At 43.0% G+C, this 26,619-nt stretch overlaps 1 protein-coding gene across 10 annotated transcripts; it reads left to right on the plus strand.

Moving 5' to 3' along the window:
• The first annotated feature begins 5,949 nt into the window (after nucleotides 1–5,949).
• Nucleotides 5,950–25,294, plus strand: LOC121576750 (serine/threonine-protein phosphatase 6 regulatory subunit 3). Of its 10 annotated transcripts, none has more exons than XM_041890165.1 (26): nucleotides 5,950–6,138; nucleotides 13,998–14,164; nucleotides 14,293–14,526; nucleotides 14,723–14,909; nucleotides 15,034–15,171; nucleotides 15,260–15,325; nucleotides 15,410–15,522; nucleotides 15,645–15,758; nucleotides 16,273–16,402; nucleotides 16,755–16,907; nucleotides 17,160–17,318; nucleotides 17,404–17,468; nucleotides 17,679–17,794; nucleotides 17,893–17,978; nucleotides 18,137–18,223; nucleotides 18,518–18,615; nucleotides 19,346–19,400; nucleotides 19,729–19,859; nucleotides 20,007–20,128; nucleotides 20,270–20,474; nucleotides 21,747–21,844; nucleotides 21,935–22,109; nucleotides 22,431–22,448; nucleotides 23,465–23,584; nucleotides 23,902–23,994; nucleotides 24,112–25,294. In XM_041890165.1, the coding sequence occupies exons 3-26, from the start codon at nucleotides 14,300–14,302 to the stop codon at nucleotides 24,161–24,163; spliced, it is 2,808 nt and encodes a 935-aa protein (XP_041746099.1). In that variant the 5' UTR covers nucleotides 5,950–6,138; nucleotides 13,998–14,164; nucleotides 14,293–14,299; the 3' UTR covers nucleotides 24,164–25,294. The 10 variants fall into 10 exon arrangements, with proteins under 10 accessions (XP_041746099.1, XP_041746102.1, XP_041746103.1 ...); XM_041890168.1 differs by having other exon boundaries at nucleotides 23,905–23,994; XM_041890169.2 differs by having other exon boundaries at nucleotides 20,285–20,474.
• The last annotated feature ends 1,325 nt before the right edge of the window (nucleotides 25,295–26,619 follow it).

The raw sequence follows: 26,619 nt of genomic DNA on the forward strand, positions 1-26,619 counted from the left end.
CAGACATTAATCCCATAGAAAATCTGTGGAGGGAGCTGAAGGTTCGAGTTGCCAAACGTCAGCCTCGAAACCTTGACTTGGAGAAGATCTGCAAAGAGGGGTGGGACAAAATCCCTCCTGAGATGTGTGCAAACCTGGTGGCCAACTACAAGAAACGTCTGACATCTGTGATTGCCAACAAGGGTTTTGCCACCAAGTACTAAGTCATGTTTTGCAGAGGGGTCAAATACTTATTTCCCTCATTAAAATGCAAATCAATTTATAACATTTTTGACATGCGTTTTTCTGGATTGTTTTGTTGTTATTCTGTCTCTCACTGTTCAAATAAACCTACCATTAAAATTATAGACTGATCATTACTTTGTCAGTGGGCAAACGTACAAAATCAGCAGGGGATCAAATACTTTTTTCCCTCACTGTAATGTAGTTAAATGTAGGCTACTGTTGGAAATACACCACAGATTATCAGGTGTCATTTTCTTAGCCTGACGACTCACACTATATTCTTCCGCTGCTCTGTCATTCACTACATACTTTAGTAAGACTGCCATCATTGAAGTCGTTTGTGGTGATAAGGGGCAAAACAACACATCAACACCATTATCCCAGAAACCCTAGACCCACTCCAATAGCATACAGCTGGCGGGTTATACACTGTATCGGCAGGATAGAACGGCAGCCTCTGGTAAGACAAGGAGTGGCGGTCTATGTATATTTCTAAACAACAGCTGGTGCACGATATTTAAGGAAGTCTTGAAGTTTTGCTGGCCTGAGATAGTGTGGTCTACAGCTTATCATGAGATACTCTATCTACCAAGAGAGTTTTCATCTATATTCTTCGTAGCTGTCTATTTACCACCACAAACTGAAGCTGGCACTAAAACCGCGCTCAATGAACTGTATACGGCCATAAGCAAACAGGAAAACGCTCATCCAGAGCCGGCGCTCCTAGTGGCCGGGGACATTAATGCAGGGAAACTTACATCTGTTTTACCTCATTTCTACCAATATGTTAAATATGCAACCAGAGGGAAAAAAACTCTAGACCACCTTTACTCCACACACAGAGACGCGTACAAAGCTCTCCCTCGCCCTCCATTTGGCAAATCTGACCATAACTCTATCCTCCTGATTCCTGCTTACAAGCAAAAACTAAAGCAGTAAGCACCAGTGACTCGGTCAATAAAAAAGTGGTCAGATGAAGCAGATGCTAAGCTACAGGCCTGTTTTGCTAGCACAGACTGGAATATGTTCCGGGATTCTTCCGATGGCATTGAGGAATACACCACATCAGTCACTGGCTTCGTCAATAAGTGCATTGATGACGTCGTCCCCACAGTGACTGTACGTACATACCCCAACCAGAAGCCATGGATTACAGGCAACATCAGCACTGAGCTAAAGGGTAGAACTGCTGCTTTCAAGGAGCGGGACTCTAACCCGGAAGCTTATAAGAAATCCCGCTATGCCCTCCGACGAACCATCAAACAGGCAAAGCGTCAATACAGGACTTAGATTGAATCGTACTACACCGGCTGCCCAGTGACATGAGCCTACCAGACGAGTAAATTACTTCTATGCTCGCTTTGAGGCATGTAACACTGAAACATGCATGAGAGCATCAGCTGTTCCGGACGACTGTGTGATCACACTCTCCGTAGCTGATGTGAGTAAGACCTTTAAACAGGTCAACATTCACAAGGCCGCAGGGCCAGATGGATTACCAGGATGTGTACTCCGAGCACGCGCTGACCAACTGGCAAGTGTCTTCACTGACATTTTCAACCTCTCCCTGTCTGAGTCTGTAATACCAACATATTTCAAGCAGACCACCATAGTCACTGTGCCCAAGAACACTAAGGTAACCTGCCTAAATGACTACCGACCCGTAGCACTCACATCTGTAGCCATGAAGTGCTTTGAAAGGCTGTTCATGGCTCACATCAACACCATTATCCCAGAAACCCTAGACCCACTCCAATTTGCATACCGCCCCAACAGATCCACAGATGATGCAATCTCTATTGCGCTCCACACTGCCCTTTCACACCTGGACAAAAGGAACACCTATGTGAGAATGCTATTCATTGACTACAGCTCAGCATTCAACACCATAGTGCCCTCAAAGCTCATCACTAAGCTAAGGACCCTGGGACTAAACACCTCCCTCTGCAACTGGATCCTGGACTTCCTGACAGGCCGCCCCCAGGTGGTAAGGGTAGGTAACAACACATCTGCCACGCTGATCCTCAACACAGGGGGCCCTCAGGGGTGCGTGCTCAGTCCCCTCCTGTACTCCCTGTTCACTCATGACTGCATGGCCAGGCACAACTCCAACACCATCATTAAGTTTGCCGATGACACAACAGTGGTAGGCCTGATCACCGACAACAACGAGACAGCCTATAGGGAGGAGGTCAGAGACCTGGCCATGTGGTGCCAGGACAACAACCTCTCCCTCAACATGATCAAGACAAAGGAGATGATTGTGGACTACAGGAAAAAGAAGAGGACCGAGCACGCCCCCATTCTCATCGACTGGACTGTAGTGGAGCAGGTTGAGAGCTTCAAGTTCCTTGGTGTCCACATCACCAACAAACTAACATGGTCCAAGCACACCAAGACAGTCGTGAAGCGGGCACGACAAAACCTATTCCCCCTAAGGAGACTGAAAAGATTTGGCATGGGTCCTCAGATCCTCAAAAGGTTCTACAGCTGCACCATCGAGAGCATCCTGACTGGTTGCATCACTGCCTGGTAAGGCACTACAGAGGGTAGTGCGTACGGCCCAGTACATCACCGGTGCCAAGCTTCCTGCCATCCAGGACCTCTATACCAGGCCATGTCAGAGAAAGGCCCTAAAAATTGTCAAAGACTCCAGCCACCCTAGTCATAGACTGTTCTCTCTGCTACCGCACAACAAGCGGAACCGGAGCGCCAAGTCTAGGTCTAAGATGCTTCTAAACAGCTTCTACCCCCAAGCCATAAGACTCCTGAACATCTAATAAAATGGCTACACAGACTATTTGCATTGCCCCCCCCCACCCCCATTTTACGCTGCTGCTACTCTCTGTTTATTATCTATGCATAGTCACTTTAATAACTCTACCTACATGTACATATTACCTCGACTAACCGGTGCCCCCGCACATTGAATCGGTACCGGTACCCCCTGTATATAGCCTCGCTATTGTTATTTTTACTGCTGCTCTTTAATTATTTGTTACTTTTATTTCTTATTATTTTATATTGTATTTTTTTTTGGTATTCTTTCTTAAAACGGCATTGTTGGTTAAGGACTTGTAAGTAAGCATTTCACTGTCAGGTCTACACCTGTTGTATTCAACGCATGTGACAAATCAAATTTGATTTGAAAACAAAGTCATCATTGACTGGATCATCTCTAACCAATAAGTGTATCAAAGCCAATGACACATTTTCAAACCACCTCTTTACCCAGGTGTGTTCTGGCTATGGCCCAGCTCATCGGTTTCTGGACCAATCAGAAGCCCCGAATGTGTTCGAATTCAGTGAACGGTCGGGGAGGTACTCAGATCCAGACTCACCGCTGGAGAAGAAACTAATGTCTGTGGGCATGTAGTAGCATTTGCCCGGAGCAAGGTGTCTGAGTAGCCAGGCAATATTTTTATGTTATCAATTCATAACGCTGAGTGGTAATCTTATGCTACAGTGAATCACAGACCATACCCACAGCCACAGGAGACACTTATGAGCAAGACATCCTGCAACTTACAAAATTGTGTGTCCCACTCAAAGCAAGGCCTACTGTGTGTGAAGAATCTTCAACCATCAGATCCTCCTCTCCACCCTCTCCGAGCTGGGCATCTCCGGCGCGGCTCACTCTTGGATTGCATCCTACCTGACCGGTCGCTCCTACCAAGTGGCGTGGCGAGAAGCTGTCTCCGCACCACGTGCTCTCACCACTGGTGTCCCGCAGGGCTCAGTTCTAGGCCCTCTCCTATTCTCGCTATACACCAAGTCACTTGGCTCTGTCATATCCTCACATGGCCTCTCCTATCATTGCTACGCTGACTACACACAACTAATCTTCTCCATTCCCCCTTCTGATAACCAGGTGGCGAATCGCATCTCTGCATGTCTGGCAGACATATCAGTATGGATGACGGATCACCACCTCAAGCTGAACCTTGGCAAGACGGAGTTGCTCTTCCTCCCGGGGAAGGACTGCCTGTTCCATGATCTCGCCATCACGGTTGACAACTCCGTTGTGTCCTCCTCCCAGAGTGCGAAGAGCCTTGGCGTGACCCTGGACAACACCCTGTCGTTCTCCGCTAACATCAAGGCGGTGACCCGATCCTGTAGGTTCATGCTCTACAATATTCGGAGAGTACGACCCTGCCTTACACAGGAAGCGGCACAGGTCCTAATCCAGGCACTTGTCATCTCCCGTCTGGATTACTGCAACTCGCTGTTGGCTGGGCTCCCTGCCTGTGCCATTAAACCCCTACAACTCATCCAGAATGCCGCAGCCCGTCTGGTGTTCAACCTTCCCAAGTTCTCTCACGTCACCCCCCTCCTCCGCACACTCCACTGGCTTCCAGTTGAAGCTCGCATCTGTTACAAGACCATGGTGCTTGCCTACGGAGCTGTGAGGGGAACGGCACCTCTGTACCTTCAGGCTCTGATCAGTCCCTACACCCAAACGAGGGCATTGCGTTCATCCACCTCTGGCCTGCTGGCTCCCCTTCCTCTGCGGAAGCATAGTTCCCGCTCAGCCCAGTCAAAACTGTTCGCTGTTCTGGCACCCCAATGGTGGAACAAGCTCCCTCACGACGCCAGGACAGCAGAGTCACTCACCACCTTCCGGAGACATTTGAAACCCCACCTCTTTAAGGAATACCTGGGATAGGATAAAGTAATCCTTCTATCCCCCCGGATAAGAGCGTCTGCTAAATGACGTAAATGTAAATGCTAAACTAACCTCTAGTTTAGTTTAATGTAACGTCGTAGAGCAGTTACCTAGACAAATATATCTACTATCTTTACCTCTGCCATGTGTTGAGAAAAAGTCCCTCTATTCCCTGCAGCGGCGTCGATGCGCTCTCCACAGAGAGGAAGAGGGTTCAAAATTGGTGCAAATAAGACCAATGCGTTTCTATGTTCTTAATATGGACCTAAACTTGTTGCCAACGACTCCCATTGTTAAGGCGGAAACGAGCATCTCGTCGTTATATACAGATCTCTGCTCTCCATTAAGCCAGCCCCGCTCCCAGGCGTCCGCATCTTCTTCTTCGGTGGGGTTTCAGGCGTCCGCATGGTCCTAAATTCAGCCTCAAAAAAATTATGCTCCTAATACCGCTGAACTGCATTTGCCTTTGAATCTAATTGGAACTATTACTTAGTAGCCTATCATCAATTGGTGTTGAGCTAGTACCCTACCATGCCCAATTGACGCCCCTGAAGGCAGGATGGTGCATCATTCAGAAACATAAAACATATTTTCTTTAAAATATATGTTCAACATTTCTAACTCGTTTTCATTGTATCAAAAGCAATCACTTTTGCATGTGAAAACAGAATCCTACTCATTACTCCAAGTTAACCTACATCACTTTTGTTTTGAGCCGATTTCGCCGTAGGCCAAAGCGGGGCACCTGTCTCACGCCCGGGATGCAGTCCGGCTCCAAAACGTATGCAATCACTTTTCGCCCGGTGTTAACTCCTCCCAGATAATCGAATCCCCTCGTTGTTTTTTCACGCGTTCCACCCTCCTCTATCTGCGGAAAATGGGAGTTTCTCGACGCGGCAACGTTTTTTACCGCAAAGGAGTGGACAGTATGCAGTGTACAGTACCAAATCACAAGACTGAACTCGCTAGAAGTAGGTCTGATTGGCGTGATTCATAGCCAATAGAGCTCCACCGGTCTGTTTGATTGACAGGTAGATACTTTAGTGGTGGGGGAAGGGGTCGTTGAAGTTGATGGAACCGCCATCTTGAAAAGTGCTCTCTGATGGTCTACCTTTTCGCGCCTGTCAGAATCACTTGTAAACACTTAATTTTTTTCTTAGGATTTGAATGTTCCTCGCTTTTAACACTTTAGGCTAATGGCTCAATAAGCTACATGCCGGGGACTCGCCATATACCGCTGTTTATCGGTACGTACTTGCTAGCTATTCCATGCATTTCTGAGGAGACACGAACAGCACTTGACCAGCTAACGTTAGCTAGCTAACCGGAGCAACACTAACTTTAGTATTTTCTTGTTAGCTACCGGTAACGTAGCTACACCGATGTATTTCCGAATGGTTTTTACTTGTTTCTTGTAGTCAATAGTTAAGGTAAGTTAGTGTTATTGTGTGTGTGACAAAATAAATTGGGGTCGATTGAAATACACAGTGTTGTTAGCTAACGTTAGCCGTATTTTAGTGTTCGACACCGTTTGGTTTGGCCTGTGAGTTGGTTAGGGTACTTCCGAAAATGCTAACTAACGTTAGTTAGCTAGTTTGCATGTTATCCAACAGTGTCTATACCTTTTTGCTATTTACAGATGTTGGTATGTTTTAGCTAACTAAAGTAGATACCCTAGTTGGAGCGTCAAGTCTTCCAACAGAACAACCTTGTTGACAGCTAAGTTAGCTAGCTAACGTTAGCTAACCACTATCCGGCTAGGTGGCTAACGTTAATGTTTGTTGGCTAGTTAGCGTTTGCTTTTCGGGCAAATATGCTGTGAAGTAGGTAGTGTTAGCTAGGTAACTAGTTAGTAGTTTGGAGATACTGGGAAACCACGTTCTGTATTTTGCTAACTGGTCAGTTAATGTTAGTTCTCCACATCCAGTTAGTTAGCCAACTTGGCTAACTAGCTATGAAGCAGCTGTCTATTGATGTTTTGTATGTAGCTAGCTAAGTAGTCTTGGCATCGTTTCAAGATTCTCCAGGTCACGCGAAGTATTGAATTTAGCTAATTCCGTTTCTGATCCCAATAGTTAACGTTACATAACTAGCTAGTTAGTTCCAGTTTGTCCTAAGACATTTCAATATTAGCTAAGTTACCTAGCTTGATAGCAGACTCTCAAAAGTAGTGTATAGTAAGAAGAACACTGAACAGCAATTAGCCCCATTTGTTGGGGAAAATAGCAATGTAACGTATATGTTATGTAACCCCTTGCTCTGGGCAATGTATTACACTTGACAAACAAAAGTAAGCCTATAGCAAAACATATTACCTAGGTTAGATGACAAGTTCTGGTTTAGTTACATGAAACAGTAGGTACAGGTTGTACGCCTGATAATTTGACCAATGATTTTTGGTGTCCATCACTGGGCGTTACATGAAGGCCCCATACAAACCGCCGCCATAGATTTTTCAACTAGCCTGTTCTTCGCGATACTTTATTCGTTCTAGATTCTGTGAAAAAATCAGTCATTGGAACTGGTTCATGGAACACAACCGGAAAATGACAAAATTATTAAAGCAACAGAACTGGGAACGAAAGTGATCTAAACTGTTCCGGGAACAGAACTGTTATTTTAAAAGCATGGGAACTGGTTAATATAGTTATTTTATGATCCAGGCATTTTTTTACCACAAAAAATGCAACAAAGTGCCTATGCAAAGCACTCCCCCTGTCAATCAAACTTCTTCCAGTGTCTGCCTGCCAATTGAAAATCTTTGCCTGTGTTTGCTCCCTTGTATGCCCCTCCCCCTCAGAAGCATAGCTGTAGGCCGCTGATGTTATTCAGATGATGGGGAGAGATTTTTCATTAGAGAATGTATTAACTTTTCGAATGCTATTTAGGGATACTATAATTATCACATTTCACATTGGATTTATTAACTACGAAAAGGTAAGAGGTGTTTTTAAGGTGCCGTTCTGCGCACACAAGCTTGTTAGATAGCTAGCTCTGGTACAACATTAAGACAACTGATGTTCAAAGACATTCAAAGTTCCTCCATAGAAGCCACTCCTCCTTAGGTATAATTCTGTGGGCCTAATTCAGATAATGCATGTCATCACAAGATGCCAAGCCTCATCCATCCTCTCGCTCTCTCTCTCCCCACATGCAAAATGTCAGTTGCATCTCGCGCCCTACACTTACTTGTCTGTCCATTATCAATGTAAACAACTCACTGAGCTATAGCTTGCCCGCTCAATAGCAAGCTTCTCTATCTGCACTGCATGATTGGTGAAGTAATTTAGTATCAAATCAAATTGTATTTGTCACATGCGCTGAATATAACGTGTGTAGATCTTACCGTGAAATGCTGACTTGCAAACCCTTAACCAACAATGCTGCAGTTTTAATAAAATAGTTAATAGAATATTTACTAAATAAACTAGAGTAAAAAAAAAAAAAAAAAAAAATACCAATAATGAGGCTATATACAGGGAGTATCAGTACAGAGTCAATGTGTGGGGGTACAGCTAAATGTCAAGCTACATGTAAAAACAATATGATTTCAGAGGTTTAAAAAGTAACAAACATAAACTGGTACTTGTTTTTGGTTCGAACCGGTTCAGAACTTTATTATTCTATGGCGGAGGTTTGTTTGGGGCTTTCCTGTAACGCCCAGTAATGGACACCAACAATCTTTGGTTGTATCACATTATCTGGTGTACAAGGTGTAGCTAATGAAACAAAATCTGTTTCCTTGGGCAACTGCTGACACTTGTCACTGGAATAGTCATACATTAATGTTTGACTGAGTATACATTGTTTTGTACGGTTATGATTTATTTGACATATTTCTTGCTTTTGTTTTCACCCACTGGGGATTGGCTATCCAGTATTCTTTGTGTGTCCTGCCTTTTTCAACTGAGTATGATGGGGCTATGCCTTAAATATGCACCATGCAGAAATCGCTCTGCTATTTCCTGGTTGCTAAAATTTTAATAGTTCGCTTAGTTTAAGTTTGTGACAAAACAAGCAGTCATTGTGTAGAGAATCATTGTACCATCTAAACCGCTGTGAAATATATTTTCCATAACCAAAAATATTGCATATTCAGCTGTTTTGAAGGTGTTGTACAAAAACGAAAGTAAAAGATGCAAAAACGAAACTTCAGAACAGGAAGCATAGAAATAGTACACATAGAACAGATATACCACATAGACTTGCTTTCAATGGGATTGAAAGATCTATAACTCACATTTCGATGTGAATTTCAGTCTCTGTCGTAGCTGGCCGTGACCGGGAGACCCATGGGGCGGCGCAGAATTGGCCCAGCGTCGTCTAGGGGAGGGAATGGCCGGCAGGGATGTAGCTCAGTTGGTAGAGCATGGTGTTTGCAACGCCAGGGTTGTGGGTTCAATTCCCACAGGGGGCCAGTATGAAAAATAAAAAAATAATGTATGCACTCACTAACTGTAAGTCGCTCTGGATAAGAGCGTCTGCTAAATGACTAAAATGTAAATGTAATTTGGTCAGGTTGCCCCAAAAGTTACATATTGTAGCTTTAAATGATGGAAATTGGAATTAAGTGCTCTCATAAGCCTTCTCAGTAGCTGCTGTTTTCCAAGGAGAGCAAACACTTCTGCCATATCAGAGGGATACTACAAAGCAGGATCAATGAGTTACCCAACTAATTTTGATAAACAATCTGGTTCATTAAAGGTGATACACAGGGTTTTTTGGTAGGATTTTTGCATTGTAATTCCAGAAAATGTCCGTAATATATCTGGCGATAATAGTAGAATGATTGATAGTGTTTCACAGTATTACTTACCTTCCTGGTTGCTAAAATTCTACACTGTTCGCTCAATTTCAGTTTGTGAGAAAAGAAGAACTGACTAGTGTAGGGAATCATTGTACCATCTAAATCACTGTGAAATATATTTTCATTAACCAAAAATATCGTTTTGAAGCTGGTGGACCAAAACCGAAAATAAAAGTTCAGCCTTTTACTTTTGGTTTTGGTCCACCAGCTTCAAACAGCTCTAAAAACAATATATTTTTTTGTTATTGAAAATATTTTTCACAGCGATTTTACATGGTACAATGAATATCACAGCCAACCACAACACTGGCAGGTAAGTAACACTGTGAAACACTATTTTTGTTCAGTATAAGTTTAACATTCTTAAAAAGGTGCTAGACAGGATATCTTTTAAATGTTTGCATTGTATTTTCAGAAAATGTCCATAATATATATCTGTCGCTAATAGTGGAATGATAAACTCAACATGCAATAATACGTTACATTTCATATGAGGAAATCAATCAATTGAAATAAATTCATTAGGCCCTAATCTGCTCAAAAAAATAAAGGGAACACTAAAATAAAACATCCTAGATCTGAATGAATGAAATAATCTTATTAAATACTTTTTTCTTTACATAGTTGAATGTGCTGACAACAAAATCACACACAAATTATCAATGGAAATCAAATTTCCATGGTCTGGATTTGGAGTCACCCTCAAAATTAAAGTGGAAAACCACACTACAGGCTGATCCAACTTTGATGTAATGTCCTTAAAACAAGTCAAAATGAGGCTCAGTAGTGTGTGTGGCCTCCACGTGCCTGTATGACCTCCCTACAACGCCTGGGCATGCTCCTGATGAGGTGGCGGATGGTCTCCTGAGGGATCTCCTCCCAGACCTGGACTAAAGCATCCGCCAACTCCTGGACAGTCTGTGGTGCAACGTGGCGTTGGTGGATGGAGCGAGACATGATGTCCCAGATGTGCTCAATTGGATTCAGGTCTGGGGAACGGGCGGGCCAGTCCATAGCATCAATGCCTTCCTCTTGCAGGAACTGCTGACACACTCCAGCCACATGAGGTCTAGCATTGTCTTGCATTAGGAGGAACCCAGGGCCAACCGCACCAGCATATGGTCTCTGAGGACCAAGGGGTCTGAGGATCTCATCTCGGTACCTAATGGCAGTCAGGCTACCTCTGGCGAGTACATGGAAGGCTGTGCGGCCCCCCAAAGAAATGCCACCCCACACCATGACTGACCCACCGCCAAACCGGTCATGCTGTAGGATGTTGCAGGCAGCAGAACGTTCTCCACGGCGTCTCCAGACTCTGTCACGTCTGTCACATGTGCTCAGTGTGAACCTGCTTTCATCTGTGAAGAGCACAGGGCGCCAGTGGCGAATTTGCCAATCTTGGTGTTCTCTGGCAAATGCCAAACGTTCTGCACGGTGTTGGGCTGTAAGCACAACCCCCACCTGTGGACGTCGGGCCCTCATACCACCCTCATGGAGTCTGTTTCTGACCGTTTGAGCAGACACATGCACATTTGTGGCCTGCTGGAGGTCATTTTGCAGGGCTCTGGCAGTGCTCCTCCTGCTCCTCCTTGCACAAAGGCGGAGGTAGCAGTCCTGCTGCTGGGTTGTTGCCCTCCTACGGCCTCCTCCACGTCTCCTGATGTACTGGCCTGTCTCCTGGTAGCGCCTCCATGCTCTGGACACTACGCTGACAGACACAGCAAACCTTCTTGCCACAGCTCGCATTGATGTGCCATCCTGGATGAGCTGCACTACCTGAGCCACTTGTGTGGGTTGTAGACTCCGTCTCATGCTACCACTAGAGTGAAAGCACTGCCAGCATTCAAAGTGACCAAAACATCAGCCAGGAAGCATAGGAACTGATAAGTGGTCTGTGGTCACCACCTGCAAAACCAGTCCTTTATTGGGGGTGTCTTGCTAATTGCCTATAATTTCCACCTGTTGTCTATTCCATTTGCACAACAGTATGTGAAATGTATTGTCAATCAGTGTTGCTTCCTAAGTGGACAGTTTGATTTCACAGAAGTGGGATTGACTTGGAGTTACATTGTGTTGTTTAAGTGTTCCCTTTATTTTTTTGAGCAGTGTATTTCACATAACTGGGAATACAGATATGCATCTGTTGGTCACAGATTCCGTCAAGAAAATGGGCCTCAGGATCTCATCACTGTATTTTTGTGTGTTGAAATTGTGTTCGTTGTCTATTACTTATGCCTGCCCATACCATAACCCCACTCTGTTCACAACGCTGACATCAGCAAACCACTCGCCCACATGACGCCATACATGGGTCTGCGGTTGTAAGGCCGGTTGGATGTACTACCAAATTCTCTAAAACGACGTTGGAGGAGGCTTATGGTAGAGAAATTAACATTCAATTCTCTGGCAACAGCTCCGGTGGACATTCCTGTAGTCAGCATACCAATTCCACACCTGTGCTGAGGACAATAAAAGGCCACACAATTCCAATAAAAGTGTTGTGACAACTGCACATTTTAGGGTGGCCTTTTATTGTCCTCAGCACAGGGTGAACCTGTGAAATGATCATGCTGTTTTAATCAGCTTCTTGATATGCCACACCTGTCATGGGCTGGATTATCTTGGCAAAGGAGAAATGCACACTAACAGGACTTTGTTCAGTCTTAGGTTGTGTTCCTGGTTGGTCATAAAATAATTGTTTTGCTGTCATTATTTGGTTGCCTATGGTAGACAGAATTAATGCCAGACAACCAATGTTGTCCATGGCAATCAATTTGACCCCTGTGTACTGGTATTTCTGTTTTTAGTTTTGAAAATCACATAGTTTTTAGTATTTTATAGAGCAATGATTTGAGTTGCACACTTTCTTCAAAGCATGCATGTGCCTGGACAGGGGCCAATGTCAATTCTCCCCCAGCCCCAGCTGTCTATTAATAAGCTTTCTTTCCTCTCAGCCATTCACAAATCTGAGGTGCTGGTTTAGTATAAGCCAAGATGGCTGCTATGTAACCTGTAACCCTATTTCTCCCAGGCTTCCCCACAAGATGTATATTCCCAGAAAATACTTTGTTTTTTTACTGAGGGGCAGCTGTACACAGTGGAAAATCAGTTTATCTTTTGAGTCATATGCCTATTGTGTGCGTTGAACATGTTTCACTGCTTGGTTCCTATGGGGAGTTGTTGACAGTGTTATGTTGCCTCTTAAAGGGGAAATAAGCAGTTGCTACATCAGTTTTTAAAAAACTTATAAATTAATTATGTGTACCCATTGATTCTTGAAGAATATAACTTAAATGCCTCATGGGATTAACCACATCAGAACCCAACATATCTTTTTTTATTCCCATGTTTGTAAACAAAGTAAACGTAAACAAACACTATATAGCCTCAAAACATGGTTAAAACTATAATTTCGGGATTGTGATGGTCAGTCATGCATCTATAGCTCTGTCTATGAATTTGACAGTGGTTTCATTTCTCCAGCCCCATCCCTCTGTTTTTTACAGAAACAGTGGAGGGGAGTTTGCTTTGTTATTGTTTCTACTGCTGATTGCTGCTTTAAAGTTTGTGGTATTTTCCTATCGTTTGGTAAAGTTTTCATTAGTCCATTGTTAACAGTCCCAAAGGGTTTTGCATGTCAAGTTAAGATATTGGTCTGATGATGTGAAACGCATCATCATCATGATGATGTGACGCTTTGCTTCTTGAAAATCCTATAACTTGACTGCTGACAATCACGTGCAAAACGTTTTGGGACCGTATCAACAGTGGATTAATGGGAAAAAAAATACCAATAGATCGTTTTTGTGTGGTATTTTATTTTAAGATGCAACACAAGGTGATTTGACCAAACCCAGTGTTCTGTTCTAGCAATGACGTTGCCAGTATGTTCGCGTGAGAAGAGGTTAGCTGAGTAGAGTTTGTCTTAATGCTTTAAAGTTTAAACAAAAAGTGCAGACACCTTCCGTTTTGGGCAGAGTTGTTGTGATGCTGACATGGCGACAAGGAAGTGGAGTCTTTTCCTACGATGATGGAAAAGCAATGGTTAACCGGCCGAAATGCTTTCCTAGAGCTGTAAAGTTTGTCTTATGACCTAGGCTAAATATTTATGTTTTCACCAGCTTAACACATTACTTATTTTAGAAAGGAATGTAAGCCAAAATTACCAACTTAAATTGCTACTTGTTTCAGTAGCACTTAACGTTAACATAATACATCTCACTTAGTGACAAAAAAAATGGGGCAAAAGAGTTGTTTCCAGTACAGGGAGTAATGTGCTCTTTCTGTTCTTTGTTTCAGGTGTGCGTTGATCTGTTGAGGCCGAGGTGGTCGTTCTGCTGCATGTGTCCTGTGTCCAAAGTTCTCTCTTGTCACTGCTTCCTGTGAAGCCTGTAATGGGCCAGAACTCCCAAAGAGCACAAGCATTATTTTGTTTTTAACCTCTGGACGGACTCTACCCCAGTCAGGTACGTTTGTGAAGCTATCGGTTTGGCCACCTACTTTCCATTTGAATTAATCATCTCAACCCGTGCTGTGTACTTTGAGTCACTGAGTATTTTCCCATTTGTCTTATGGCCATTTTCCTTCCTTGCAGAAGCATCATGTTTTGGAAGTTTGATCTACACACAACGTCTCACATTGACACCCTCCTGGAGAAGGAGGATGTGACTCTGACTGAGGTAATGGACGAGGAGGATGTTCTGCAGGAGTGCAAGGCCCAGAACCACAAGCTGGTTGACTTCCTGGTGCGGCCCCAGTGCATGGAGGACCTGGTCACCTACATCACACAGGAGCCAAGTGATGATGTGGAGGAGAAGATCAAGTACAAGTGAGAACAGTTTTGAGAACAATTCTGCATTTCTTGCGTTCATGTGTTTACCTCATAAGGGAATACCCTTACAACCACAAGGGGGCAAGCGTGACTTGCTAGGCTGTAAATTATACAGGACCTTTATGTGATGTTTTGTGTGGTTGGCCGGCTTTACTGAGTAAATCACCAAATGCTGTATTTGCACTATTTTCAGGTACCCCAACATATCCTGTGAACTCCTTACCTCGGACGTTGGACAGATCAATGACAGACTGGGAGAAGATGAAAGTTTGCTGATGAAACTTTATGGATTTTTGCAAAGCGAATCTCCTCTCAACCCTTTACTGGCCAGCTTCTTCAGCAAGGTCCTTAGCATCCTCATCGGCAGGAAACCAGAACAGGTGAGATCAATACAGACCGCTAGTCATAATCACTGTGATTTTGAAGAGTTTATGACATGCTGCCGCGTCTTGTTAAAGCTCTAGGAGAAGTGTCTTCTAAACAAACTGTAACTGTCTCTTGTAGATTGTGGAGTTTCTGCGGAAGAGGGAAGACTTTGTGGACTTAATGATTAAACACATAGGGACCTCCGCAATCATGGACTTGCTGCTCAGAATGCTGACCTGCATTGAACCACAGCAGCTCAGACAAGATGTCTTAAATGTGAGTGTTTGAGTTTTCTTAGTTTTGAAGTTTCTGTCCATTTTCTTAGTGATCAATCATCATCAACCTGTAACTTATTCACCCACAGTGGCTGAACGAGGAGAAGGTGATCCAGAGGCTTGTTGATATGGTCCAGCCTTCTCAGGATGAGGATGTAAGTTACATTTCATTAACTGTTTGTTTGGAGTACTGTTTCTTCAGACAGTGTCTTGACAAGTCTCTCTCTCTCCTCACATAGAGGCATTCCAACGCATCCCAGTCTCTGTGTGAAATCATCCGCCTCAGCAGAGATCAGATGTTCCAAGTTCAGGGCTGCTCTGAACCCGACCCCTTACTGGCCACACTGGAAAAGTAAGTCAACAACCTGTGCTTGATTCTTTCAGCGAAGAATACTTGTTGCTATCATGATATTCAATGTATTACTTTATTGTCCTGGCAAAAGCATTATCTTTTATCCCCCTTCCCTTTCTCAGACAAGAGACTGTGGAGCAGTTGCTATCCAACATCTTTGACAAAGAGAAAAATGACTCTGCCATAGTCAGTGTAATTCAGATTCTCCTGACTCTCTTTGAGACACGAAGACCAGCGTAAGTTCACAATGTCCCGTTTTGGGTTTAATGTTGGTTTGGTTGTGTGGTATAGGGTTATAAGATACTAGTAGTGTTGAGTTGTTAGGCTTGTCTGATATGCTGCTCTTTCTTCAAGTCCTGGTTATTTATGCATGTTCATGAATGTTGCATTTTACCTAATGAAACCCATAGCAGGTGGTAACTGTAACAAAAGGCCTACAAGTTTTAAGAGATGACATATTACCCCAGGAAACCCATTGCGGGTGATAACTGAAAGGCTATACTACCCCCGGAGAGCCATTAAGGGCAGTTACTATAGAAACAAGGTAGCTTTATTCATGTCAGGGGAATTTAACGAGAAGTGTCAGCCTATTTGCGACGCACCTCATTGCATTTTAATTTTGTATGAAAGTATGTATTCTTATTTTAAATACATGTAGTTCTGTCCTTGTGATGTACTTGTCTATTAATGTGTTTTATGTGGACCCCAGGAAGAATTTTTTTTTTACTAAATACTTACTGTCATGTATAGGTTCGAGGGCCATTTGGAGATCTGTCCCCCTGGTATGAGCCACCCATCCTTCTCAGTCAATCAGAGCATTCTGGAGGCTGTCAGACCCAGGCTCAAAGACTTCCATCAACTGCTGCTGGAACCCCCAAAGGTAATACTTTACATACCTATATAATTTACTTACACACACTAAACAGTGCACACATTTCTTAGCTTAGTAAGCTCATTAGAGTAGGTCGTTCTCTTTGCTATCCACTTGAGCGAAATATAACTAACAAAAATATTTTCAATAAACTATTACTACATGTATCTTTTAGATCTTTTTTGTGATCCTCCTACCTCAATCTGGGTTCAACTTTGAGTCATATTTATCTTCAGTGGGTGGTCCTTCCTCTAGTTTACTCTACAAGTGCACTCCAATGGCGGTTTTATTTGCATTACCAAGTTAAATGAATCTAGTCTGAATGAGAGCCTGATTTTTCCTTTCATCCCCATATTTGCAGAAGAATATCATGAAAACCACGTGGGGTGTGCTGGACCCCCCAGTGGGCAACACCCGGCTGAGCGTGGTCCGTCTTGTGGCCAGCCTCCTGCAGACCAACACTCATATCATCAACATGGAGCTGATCAACCTCAACACTCTAGGAGTCATACTCGTAAGTTGCCTGTCTTTTTGTCTGTGCGATTTCTACTTGTTTTTGGGTACTAGTTGTTCCTACCAAAACCAGCACCAGGATCTAGACTTACTGTTGTGCACAGGGTTTTCACTTTCATGTATGACATTGGTTCCCTTACTACCCCCTTCTCATAACCAAGGTCAACAGAAATGATGCACACTTCAACAACTTGATTTGGGTCATTTTTTATTTAATTAATGGCCATTTCTTTCTCTCTCCATTTATTCTCAGGACATGTACTTCAAGTATATATGGAATAACTTCCTGCATATACAAGTTGAAATCTGCACTGCGATGATCCTAGCAATGCCCCCAGCCCAAAGTGAAAACCCCGAAATCAACAGAGATCAGGACCAAGAGCCTGTCAGAGAAAGCCACCTCATCAAACACGTGAGGCTTTATCACCCTTTTCTTTACATCTATTATGGCATTCATGTCGGACAAGTCAATTAACTACTTTTTTGCTCTGTTTTAGCTGTTTCAGAAGTGCCAGTTTATACAGAGAATTCTTGATGCATGGAGCTCCAATGAGAAGGAGCAGTAAGTACGGTTTTATGTTTATTTTATTTTTTATTACACTATGAATTTAGACCATAATGCTGCTGTTACTAGACCACTGGACTTTGCAGATTTGTGTCTAAATCTCTTGTGAGCTGTTTGGTTTTTACCCTTAATAAGGCTCAATGTAGTGTAAGAAATGTCACCACAATGTTCCTGTAGGCTTCAATAAGTGTGTTTTTCCTGTTGCAGGGGTGAGGGTGGACGTAGACGGGGCTACATGGGCCACTTGACCAGAATAGCCAACTCAATAGTGCACAACAGCGATAAGGGCCCCAATGGTGAGAAGATACAGCAGCTCATCTCAGGTGAGTGTGCTTTGACATCTCCCATCAGAAATTAGGTTGGAGCTCCTAAAATGAATTCCTGTATTGAGGTGGAATAGACTAATCTTGTGTTATTTCAGAGCTCACAGAGGACGACAAAGAGAGATGGGAGGCCTTCACTTCTGGTCAGCTAGCTGACACAAACAAAAGAAACACTGTAGACCTAGTAAGTCTGATCCAGACACCTGTTACTCAGTGGCAAAATATGTTTGCAAAGTACACAGTATTTACACTGGAAGGTGAGGTGCCAGTAGTGCCAATGCTGTTTGAAGGAGGTCTAATGGTTGTCCTCTTAGTAATAAGGTTGTTTGCATTGTGCCTTAGGTGAACACACACCATATTCACTCATCCAGTGACGATGAGGTAGACTTCAAGGACAGCGGATTCCAACAGGATTCCTCTCTACAACAGGTAAGTCTGTAACTGGATGAGACTATAGAAACACTGCTAAATCTGCATATTTGTAGTCTTTGTAATTGTTTATAACATTATTATACTGGACTTATGTCTTGTAGTGGTACTGAGATAGAGATATATATATATATTTTTTAAATTAACATTAAACATGTATCTTTCAAATGTAAGTATGCATGTGCTCTTAATCTTAACTATTAACCTATAGCTACAGTATTAGCCAATTGTTTTGAATTTAAGCCTTTTGTAGTGCCAAGACTATATCATTATCGTTGGTCCTGGGTTTGCCAGGCCTTTTCTGATTATCAGATGCAACAAATGACGTCCAATTTTATTGAGCAGTTTGGCTTCAATGACGAAGAGTTTGCCGATCAGGATGATGTCGTGGAGTGAGTACTGATCCTGCATGATGTTTTGTACATAACCTAGTATTAAATTTTTTATTTTTTATTATTAAGGGTTTGGGGTGACTAGACTAGTGCTCTGTTAATATATTATCTGTTTAACTTAACAAAGGACTCTGTGAACCAGTTTCTTTCTCTGTACAAGGTTTAGGTTACATGCAATTTAATATCTACATATGAAAATAATATGCCACTGTTTGTTTGGAAAGTGATATCTCTAGTGTGGAGAAATAAAGCTGTAGGTAAATTGGATGCCAGTCTGAATTCTGCAACCCACGAGTCAAATTTCCTTATGATTACATTTAACTAGCTGTTATTATACAGGTCTACCATTAAATTGGATACATGACCGTGTAAAGTTCAAAATGCTTGTCACTGTCAATAAAGACTGGTGGTTTGCTTGGACCAGAGTCCAGACAGTAAAGTTGTAATTGCAAAATTCCGTTTAGTTTGGAGTAAGTAGCACTCTTCTGCCCTCCTCTGTGCCACTGCTCTCTGGGTCTTGTTGTTATTTGGGTATTCTGCTGGGGTTTGGCTTCCTGTGGAGAATGACCAACTGGGAATGGCTGGTGGGGTTTCTGCATAAAGCTGTTTTTAATGTGAGTTAGTGTGCCATAATTGTCCTTCTACCTGTTACTGGGCCTCTGTAGGGAGGAGTCCTGAAGTCATTGTCTCACTAATATAACTGAACAACTCTTTTCTTTTAACATTTCAGTATTCCCTTTGATAGAATATCAGACATCAATTTTTCCTTGAATACAAATGAAAGTGTAAGTATTTTAATGTAATGGATTATCCACTTATATAGAAATGATTGCCATATTGTCCTTTCCAACTGTGCTCTAGGCTAGATGTAGTCAATTGTAGTAGAAATAAAACTGCTACACTAACTCCCAAAACATTGAAGTTCACCATTTTTATAATGCTGTACATACAATTAGCCATTGCTGATGTCTGAAATTCCATTACCTTATGAATATGATGGTGCACGTACTTATTTTCTTTTCCATGTACAGTAAATGATGAAGTGGAAGCATCGCAGCATATCTTTTCGTGTATCTTGTTGTGCTTTACCCTTGTACTGGTGTTGTCTTTCAGGCAAATATAGCTCTGTTTGAGGCCTGCTGTAAGGAGAAGATCCAGCAGTTTGAAGATGCAGGCTCTGATGAGGAGGACATCTGGGATGAGAAAGATGTCACTTTCGCACCAGAAGCTCAGAGATGTCCTCGGTACGGCAGTGCCTTTTGGCAGATATTTAAATTAAATATCTAAAATGACTAACATCATACCTTCTGAGGCTTATTCAAAGCACCTGCTGGGTTGGGTGATTGATTAGTTTGAATGACTTCTGTCCATTTTGTGACTCGAACCATTAGGAGCTCTGGCAGTACAGATAGTGAGGAGAGCACAGACTCTGAGGAGGAGGATGTGAAACGTGATCCCTTTGAGCCCAACAACGCCAGCTCTGATGACAGAATGGAGGTAGACACGGGTGAGGGTGAGTGATTGTCCCGGACTGACACGCTGGGTTTGGGTTGGTGCTTAGTTAGGTAGGTCTGTCTGGTGTGATCTTCTCAAGAAAGTGCTGCATGATATGTCTTGGCTGGCTTTTTTTTTGACGGCTGCCCTGTTGTTTCAGGGCCTGTGTGGACAGCTAACTTTGACGACATACCCATGGACACTGGGAGTTGTACGTCGATGGGAGCACCTGCCACCACCACTGCCACAGCCTCCCCCTCCTCCCCTGCGGTCCTACCAGAGTCTGCTGGCTGGAGCTCCCCCAATGCCTCCCCTGACACAGCCACGGGCTGGGCAGACTTCTCTAACAACTTCTCACCAGTCAGGTAAGGGTTCATCCCACCAGCCTCAGTCCCAAGACCTTAGGTGGCACTATTGCCACACACATTTCCATATTATTATCCTCCCATGTACATCCTATATACAAATGTATGTGGACACCCCTTCAAATTAGTGGATTTGGCTATTTCAGCCACACCCGTTGCTGACAGGTGTATAAAATCGAGCACACGGCCATGCAATCTCCATAGACCAACATTGACAGTAGAATGGCCTTACTCAAGAGCTCAGTGACTTTCAACGTGGCACCGTCATAAGATGCCACCTTTCCAACAAGTCAGTTTGTCAAATGTCTGCCTTGCTAGAGCTGCCCCGGGCAGCTGTATGTGTTGTTATTGTGAAGTGGAAACGTCTAGGAGCAACAACGGCTCAGCCGCGAAGTGGTAAGCACACAAGCTCACAGAATGGGACCGCCAAGTGCTGTAGCGCGTATAAATCGTCTGTCCTTGGTTGCAACACTTAATACAGAGTTCGAAACTGCCTCTGGAAGCAACGTCAGCACAATAATTGTTCATCTGGAGCTTCATGAGCAGCCGCACACAAGCCTAAGATCACCATGTGCAATGCAAAGCGTCGGCTGGACTCTGGAGCAGTGGAAATGCGTTCTCCGAATGCATAGTGCCAACTGTAAAGTTTGGTGGAGGAGGAATAAGGGTCTGGGGCTGTTTTTCATGGTTCGTCCTAGGCCTTTTAGTTCCAGTGAAGGGAAATCTTAACGCTACAGCATACAATGACATTCTAGACAATTCTGTGCTTCTAACTTTGGCAACACTTTGGGGAAGGCCCTTTCCTGTTTCAGCATGACAAGGTCCCCGTGCACAAAGTGAGATCCATACAGAAATGGTTTGTCAAGATCGGTGTAGAAGAACTTGACTAGCCTGCACAGAGCCCTGAACTCAACCCCATCGGACACCTTTGGGATGAATTGGAACGCCAACTGCGAGCCAGGCCTAATCGCACAACATCAGTGCCTGACCTCGCTAATGCTCTTGTGGCTGAATGGAAGCAAGTCCCTGCAGCAATGTTCCAGCATCTAGTGGAAAGCCTTCCCAGAAGAGTGGAGGCTGTTATAGCAGCAAAGAGGGGACCAACTCCATATTAATGCCCATTTTGGAATGAGATGTTCGACGAGCAGGTGTTAACATACTTTTGGTTGTGTAGTTTAAATAAGGATGGGGGTGACTGGTGTTCTGTTTATTCCCTTGCCTTCCCATGCATCTTTATATTCTTCCCATGCATCTTTACCTTTGATCTTCCAGACCCAAAATTCATTTGAGGAGCAATTCCCCAGTAGCGATGGAGACCTGCATAGGGACAGGGGACCCCTTAGGTGTCAACGCACCAATGCAGCCTGAAGGTGAGCTTTGCCACAGTGCCATACAGGAATACGCGTTTTACTTCTTACTCATTGATCACTGTGTAATGCTATCCCTGTGTGATGTCCCAGTTTCTGACCTGTGGCCAAGGGACGAGGCAGCCCAGCTACCCAGCTCCCCTGGAAGGAAAGCCGGAGGCTCGGACGCAGAGGAGACTGTCACCACTGAGACGGTCACCAACGGCTCCATGAAGGAGACAGTTAGCCTTACTGTAGATGCCAAAACTGAAACTGCTGTTTTCAAGAGGTAAGGATTCTGATAACACACCATACCCCTTTCATCCTGTCACCAATCCTTCCCTTAAAACACAGCCATTCACCTCACAGTGCATGTGGAATTGACTGCTGTGCCTTGCCAAGTTTTCCCCCTACACTGAGTGAGTTCCAGCCAGGCAAGGCAGGGACAGTCCAGTAGACTTGTAAAAATGTCTATGTACCATTTTTGTATCACCAAATCTGCCGAACCTACATTGCTGTCTGTCTGTTGTTTGAGAAACTGTCCTTCACTTTAACTGCAACACTTACAACATGAGCTTCCTCTTTCTCTCTGGTGTGCGTGTGGCTTCAGAGTGTTGAAATCTTATCGGTATGTACAGCCAATCGGGGGGCAGATGTCTGCCGTGTCTTGTTTTCATGTCAGCCGCTGAGTTTATTTTATTATTAATTATTTTGCCATCTCCATTTGCATGTCTATCTCAGATGTATTGATTTGGTCGTCGCTCGTCGTCAATGATTTCATGAAATGGCCGCCCAGGCTTTCTGAATTGGCCTTTTTCTCTTTCTGTTGTTCAGTTCTGGGTGTGGATTGGCGAAAGCAGTCTTCATTATGTATCCGCCACCTCCCTGTGCTGGTATCTCATTGGCTTAAGTTCGCAGCACATGGCATTGTGAGGTGGCTGGAATAAACTGGAGAGATGAGTCCTAGACTAACAGTAGTCCTGTTCTCATGCAAAACTCAGCTCTACTTGAAATGAGCTTCATTTTAAAAATTGCATCTGGAAATCAAAGACCTTCAAAATGCCATCTAGGTAGTTGTTTTTAGTGAATGCCCTTAACTTTACCAGGTCATCATGAATTTGTTCTAAATCGACTTGACTGGTTAAATTAATTAAATAAATAGCCTACCTTACATAACTGCCTCGTCAATTATTTAAATAACATTGGCTGTAGGACCCAAATACATAATGTCCTGGTGCGTGTTAGTTTTGTATAGTAATTATGGTGAGGTAATTGTTGTGGTTTAATGACAAAAAGCAAGACTGATGGCTGACATGAGTTTGATCCATTCAGTGAGTTTCTAAAACGGTCATAATCACCCCATGCTCTGCTCCTCAAAACAAGCTCACTCTTAAAGAGGCAAACTCCTGTAAGTGGATGGTCAGAGAATTTGCTGCTTCTTTCCATTTAGTGTACATTTTGATCCTTTCATCCATTTTTAACCGCCAACCACCTTTCAACACATTTGTTTACCCCATGGCTTTGTGGTCTTTCTGTCTCATTCTGCATGCATCAGTCTTTTCCGGGCTGTGTCTTAACGGTGGGGGGGTTTCTGTATATTTGGAAATGGCAAGAGCTCTGTAAATGTGTTCCTTTCCTCTGCAGTGAGGATGAGAAGTTTACCTCAGAGGACACATCTGTTAAGTACACTGTGGGGGAGAGTGGAACACCAGAGAAGGGTGTCTCTGCATCAGTCCAGCCTGCCAGCAACTGTCTGAAACCAAGGTCTGGCTCCATGACTCATACTTTACATTACATTTTAGTCATTTAGCAGATGCTCTTATCCATAGCGACTTACAGGAGCAATTAGGGTTAAGTGCCTTGCTCAAGGGCACATTGACAGATTTTTCACCTAGTCGGCTCGGGGATTAGAACCAGCGACCTTTCGATTACTGGCACAACGCTTTTAACCACTAAGCTACCTGCTGCCCCACCTTCACTTGAACTGTCTAGTACAAGTGAGCTGTTTACAGACATGCTGTTGTACCTGTTCTAATTGTCCACCAGCAACTCATGAGTTCCTCTAATTTATTCCCTTTCAGCAGTGCAAAACATTCAGAAACAGAGAAATCAAAAGTCCCCAGTGATGCTGTTAATGGTCCCCTAGAAGAAGGAACAGCAATGGACAAAGCCAAGTAAGTGTCAGCTAGAATCAAAGATTGGCTTTCCACAGTCTGGCATGTCTTATCACTAGTGAAGTGTGAAGTCATCCAGTGTGTTACATTGTGGCCTCTCTTTCTGCACCACTACAGAACACAGCAGAGCGTGGTCGCACCAGAGGCAGCTGTGAATGGCCCGATGTGATATGTGGTTCCTGCCAGCCTGTTCCTGCAACACACAGCTCTCTGCCTGGGTCACCAGTAGAGGGCAGTGCAAGCCCAGAGTCAGAGCTGCTGCTGCTGCACTAACTTCACCAGATCAGGACCAGCAATATTCATAATAGGCTATTGCAGACAGTTGTACAGAAAGTTGGAACTGAATGAAGAGAGAAACATACTGTAATGGAAACAGATTTTTTTTTTTTTGCATTCGTTTATATACTATTGTTCTTATGAGGTTGATCTGTCTGATATCTTGCCACTCAAAGTTAAATAATGTTGATATAGTTAAAATGATTGTATGAATAAAATATTTTATAAAAAGAAAATGTATACAGAAACAAGATTAATAACTGAAATATACCAATTGGAACACTTAGTGTGACCAAAATAAGCTGTTTTTGATAGGGTTTCCTCCTGCACAAAATGTAATTTCCAACTAAATGCCATAGCTACCATGACATGTTAATCGGAAACCAATGTTGGTCTGTTTATCAGTACACTTGTTAGTAGGGACTCAATGATTTTAAATAATCAAAAAGTTTATTTTGCCACAGGTATTATTTGTAAATGTTTCTTGTATTCTATCCTTTCAACATGAGCAAGATTTGAAAACCTTTGGTATGGTTTTTAACTTAATTTATTATTAAGGTAGATTATGTTACTAAGAGCCATACACATGGTGTATGCATTCTGCAGATTCTGTTGCAAGACATTAATTACAATGAAACATTTCTTAAACAGAACGGGGAGGGACCTACCTGAATTTGTCCAATAGAAACTTGTTTTAATCTGTTTGCTTCAGTTTGGTTCTTAAAAGAAAACAGATTCCGTAATTAATACACCCATGTTCTCTCCCCCTTGACAACATTAAACTGTACAAACCCCAAGGTGAATAACTGTAGAAGATGGTTTCCAGTTGCATGTAGCTACTGAGTGTTAAAACTGTTTGAAGGCTCGTGGTAAATGGGTCCCATTTTAAAACTTTTCCGTATCAAGTCAACCTTTCTACCTGCAGAATGATGGGGATGTAATGAATATTCTTGGTATTGTTTCAATCATGCATCAACCATTGATTCTTTTCTTTTTTTTAATAAAAAGGTATCTGTGCCAGCAATGGGAAGGGGATAAACTATTTATATAAGCACTTTTCTACCCTATTTTCTCAGATACTACATTTCACCTTGTATTGTGTTAATCTCAAAATAATTACTCGTAACATGACATTGACTCAGGGCACTGTTTGATTAATCTCTCCTGATGTTTTACTGTAATTACTACTTGTGACTCCTGTCTCAACTTGCTTCCAAGGTTATTCAATGGTAAATTCTCTAAGAGTATTGCTCAAATTCTGCGTACTGTCCTGCCTCCTTTTGAAATAGGTCAGAGTTGAATATGAATGTTAATATAATATTTAGTTAATTACATTTACTTAAACTAACTGTTCTCAGCAGCCCTGAGCTATCACGCAGCAGGTAGCTTAGTGGTTGAAGCATTTGGCTAGTAACCGAAAGGTCGCTGGTTCGAATACCCGAGCCGACAAGGTGGAGAAATCTGTCGATATGCACTTAACCCTAATTAGCTTCAGGGGCGCAGTACTACTATGGCTGACCATAAAACACATTTCACATCCGGTGTATGTGACTAAACAAACATGTCTAGGTGCTGCAGGAAGAGGAGGAGAGTCTGTCAATGAATTTACAATACTTGTAAAGCTAAATAAATCGGCTATACACTTGAAACACTGCTCAAGGGCTAGGTCATGTTAGTTTTTATTTTGACGATCTTACAAAGACGTGTGTAATTCTAGGTTCAGAAGAAATCAGGGACACTCCACATAATCAACCTAGGAGCACTGTCCAATCTCAGAAGCTCTGACATGGTCACCTTAACCCAAATGCACAATCAACAGTTTGGTTGTGTTTGCTGTAACCAGTACCTATACCAAGTTGAGTAAAACATAAAATATGTTAACACTTTCTCTAACTGAATGAAGAGGTAAAAACACAGAACGTTCTATAGCAACTTTTCTGAGGATGTTGACCATTTTCTTGTCATGCGATTATGCTGCACTGACAGTTTTCAGCAGGTGACACTATTTCCCAGTGACTACAGTTTCCCAGTGATAGGGCCCAGTTTTCCAAAAGCATTTTAAGGCTAAGTTAATCGTTACAACCTTCGTAGGAGCATCGTTAAATCTCCGAGCTGTTTCCCAAAGCCATCGCTACTAAAGTTGCACTTGAAAACGCCCATTATTTACCTACTGCCTCAGACCTCAGAACAGTGAAGTGCGTTGTTAGATGCGTTTTTTCCCTACCGAGTCACTTTATACACTGAAGATCTCCGCTAAACATAGAATCAAGATGTTTATCTGTCTCTGTGACTGTCGATAACTTAACAACAAAGTTGACTACAAATACAAAGTTGCCAGTGTCTGCAATT

The sequence above is a fragment of the Coregonus clupeaformis genome, chromosome 11, assembly GCF_020615455.1.
Source record: "Coregonus clupeaformis isolate EN_2021a chromosome 11, ASM2061545v1, whole genome shotgun sequence".
Lineage (NCBI taxonomy): Eukaryota > Metazoa > Chordata > Actinopteri > Salmoniformes > Salmonidae > Coregonus > Coregonus clupeaformis.

Excerpts from the sequence above, each read along its gene's own strand:
- LOC121576750 (XM_041890165.1), top strand. The coding sequence starts at position 14,300 with ATGTTTTGGAAGTTTGATCTACACACAACGTCTCACATTGACACCCTC. Across the intron at positions 15,172-15,259 it reads TCAGACAAGATGTCTTAAAT|TGGCTGAACGAGGAGAAGGT; the intron begins GTGAGTGTTTGA and ends ATTCACCCACAG. Across the intron at positions 15,326-15,409 it reads AGCCTTCTCAGGATGAGGAT|AGGCATTCCAACGCATCCCA; the intron begins GTAAGTTACATT and ends CTCCTCACATAG.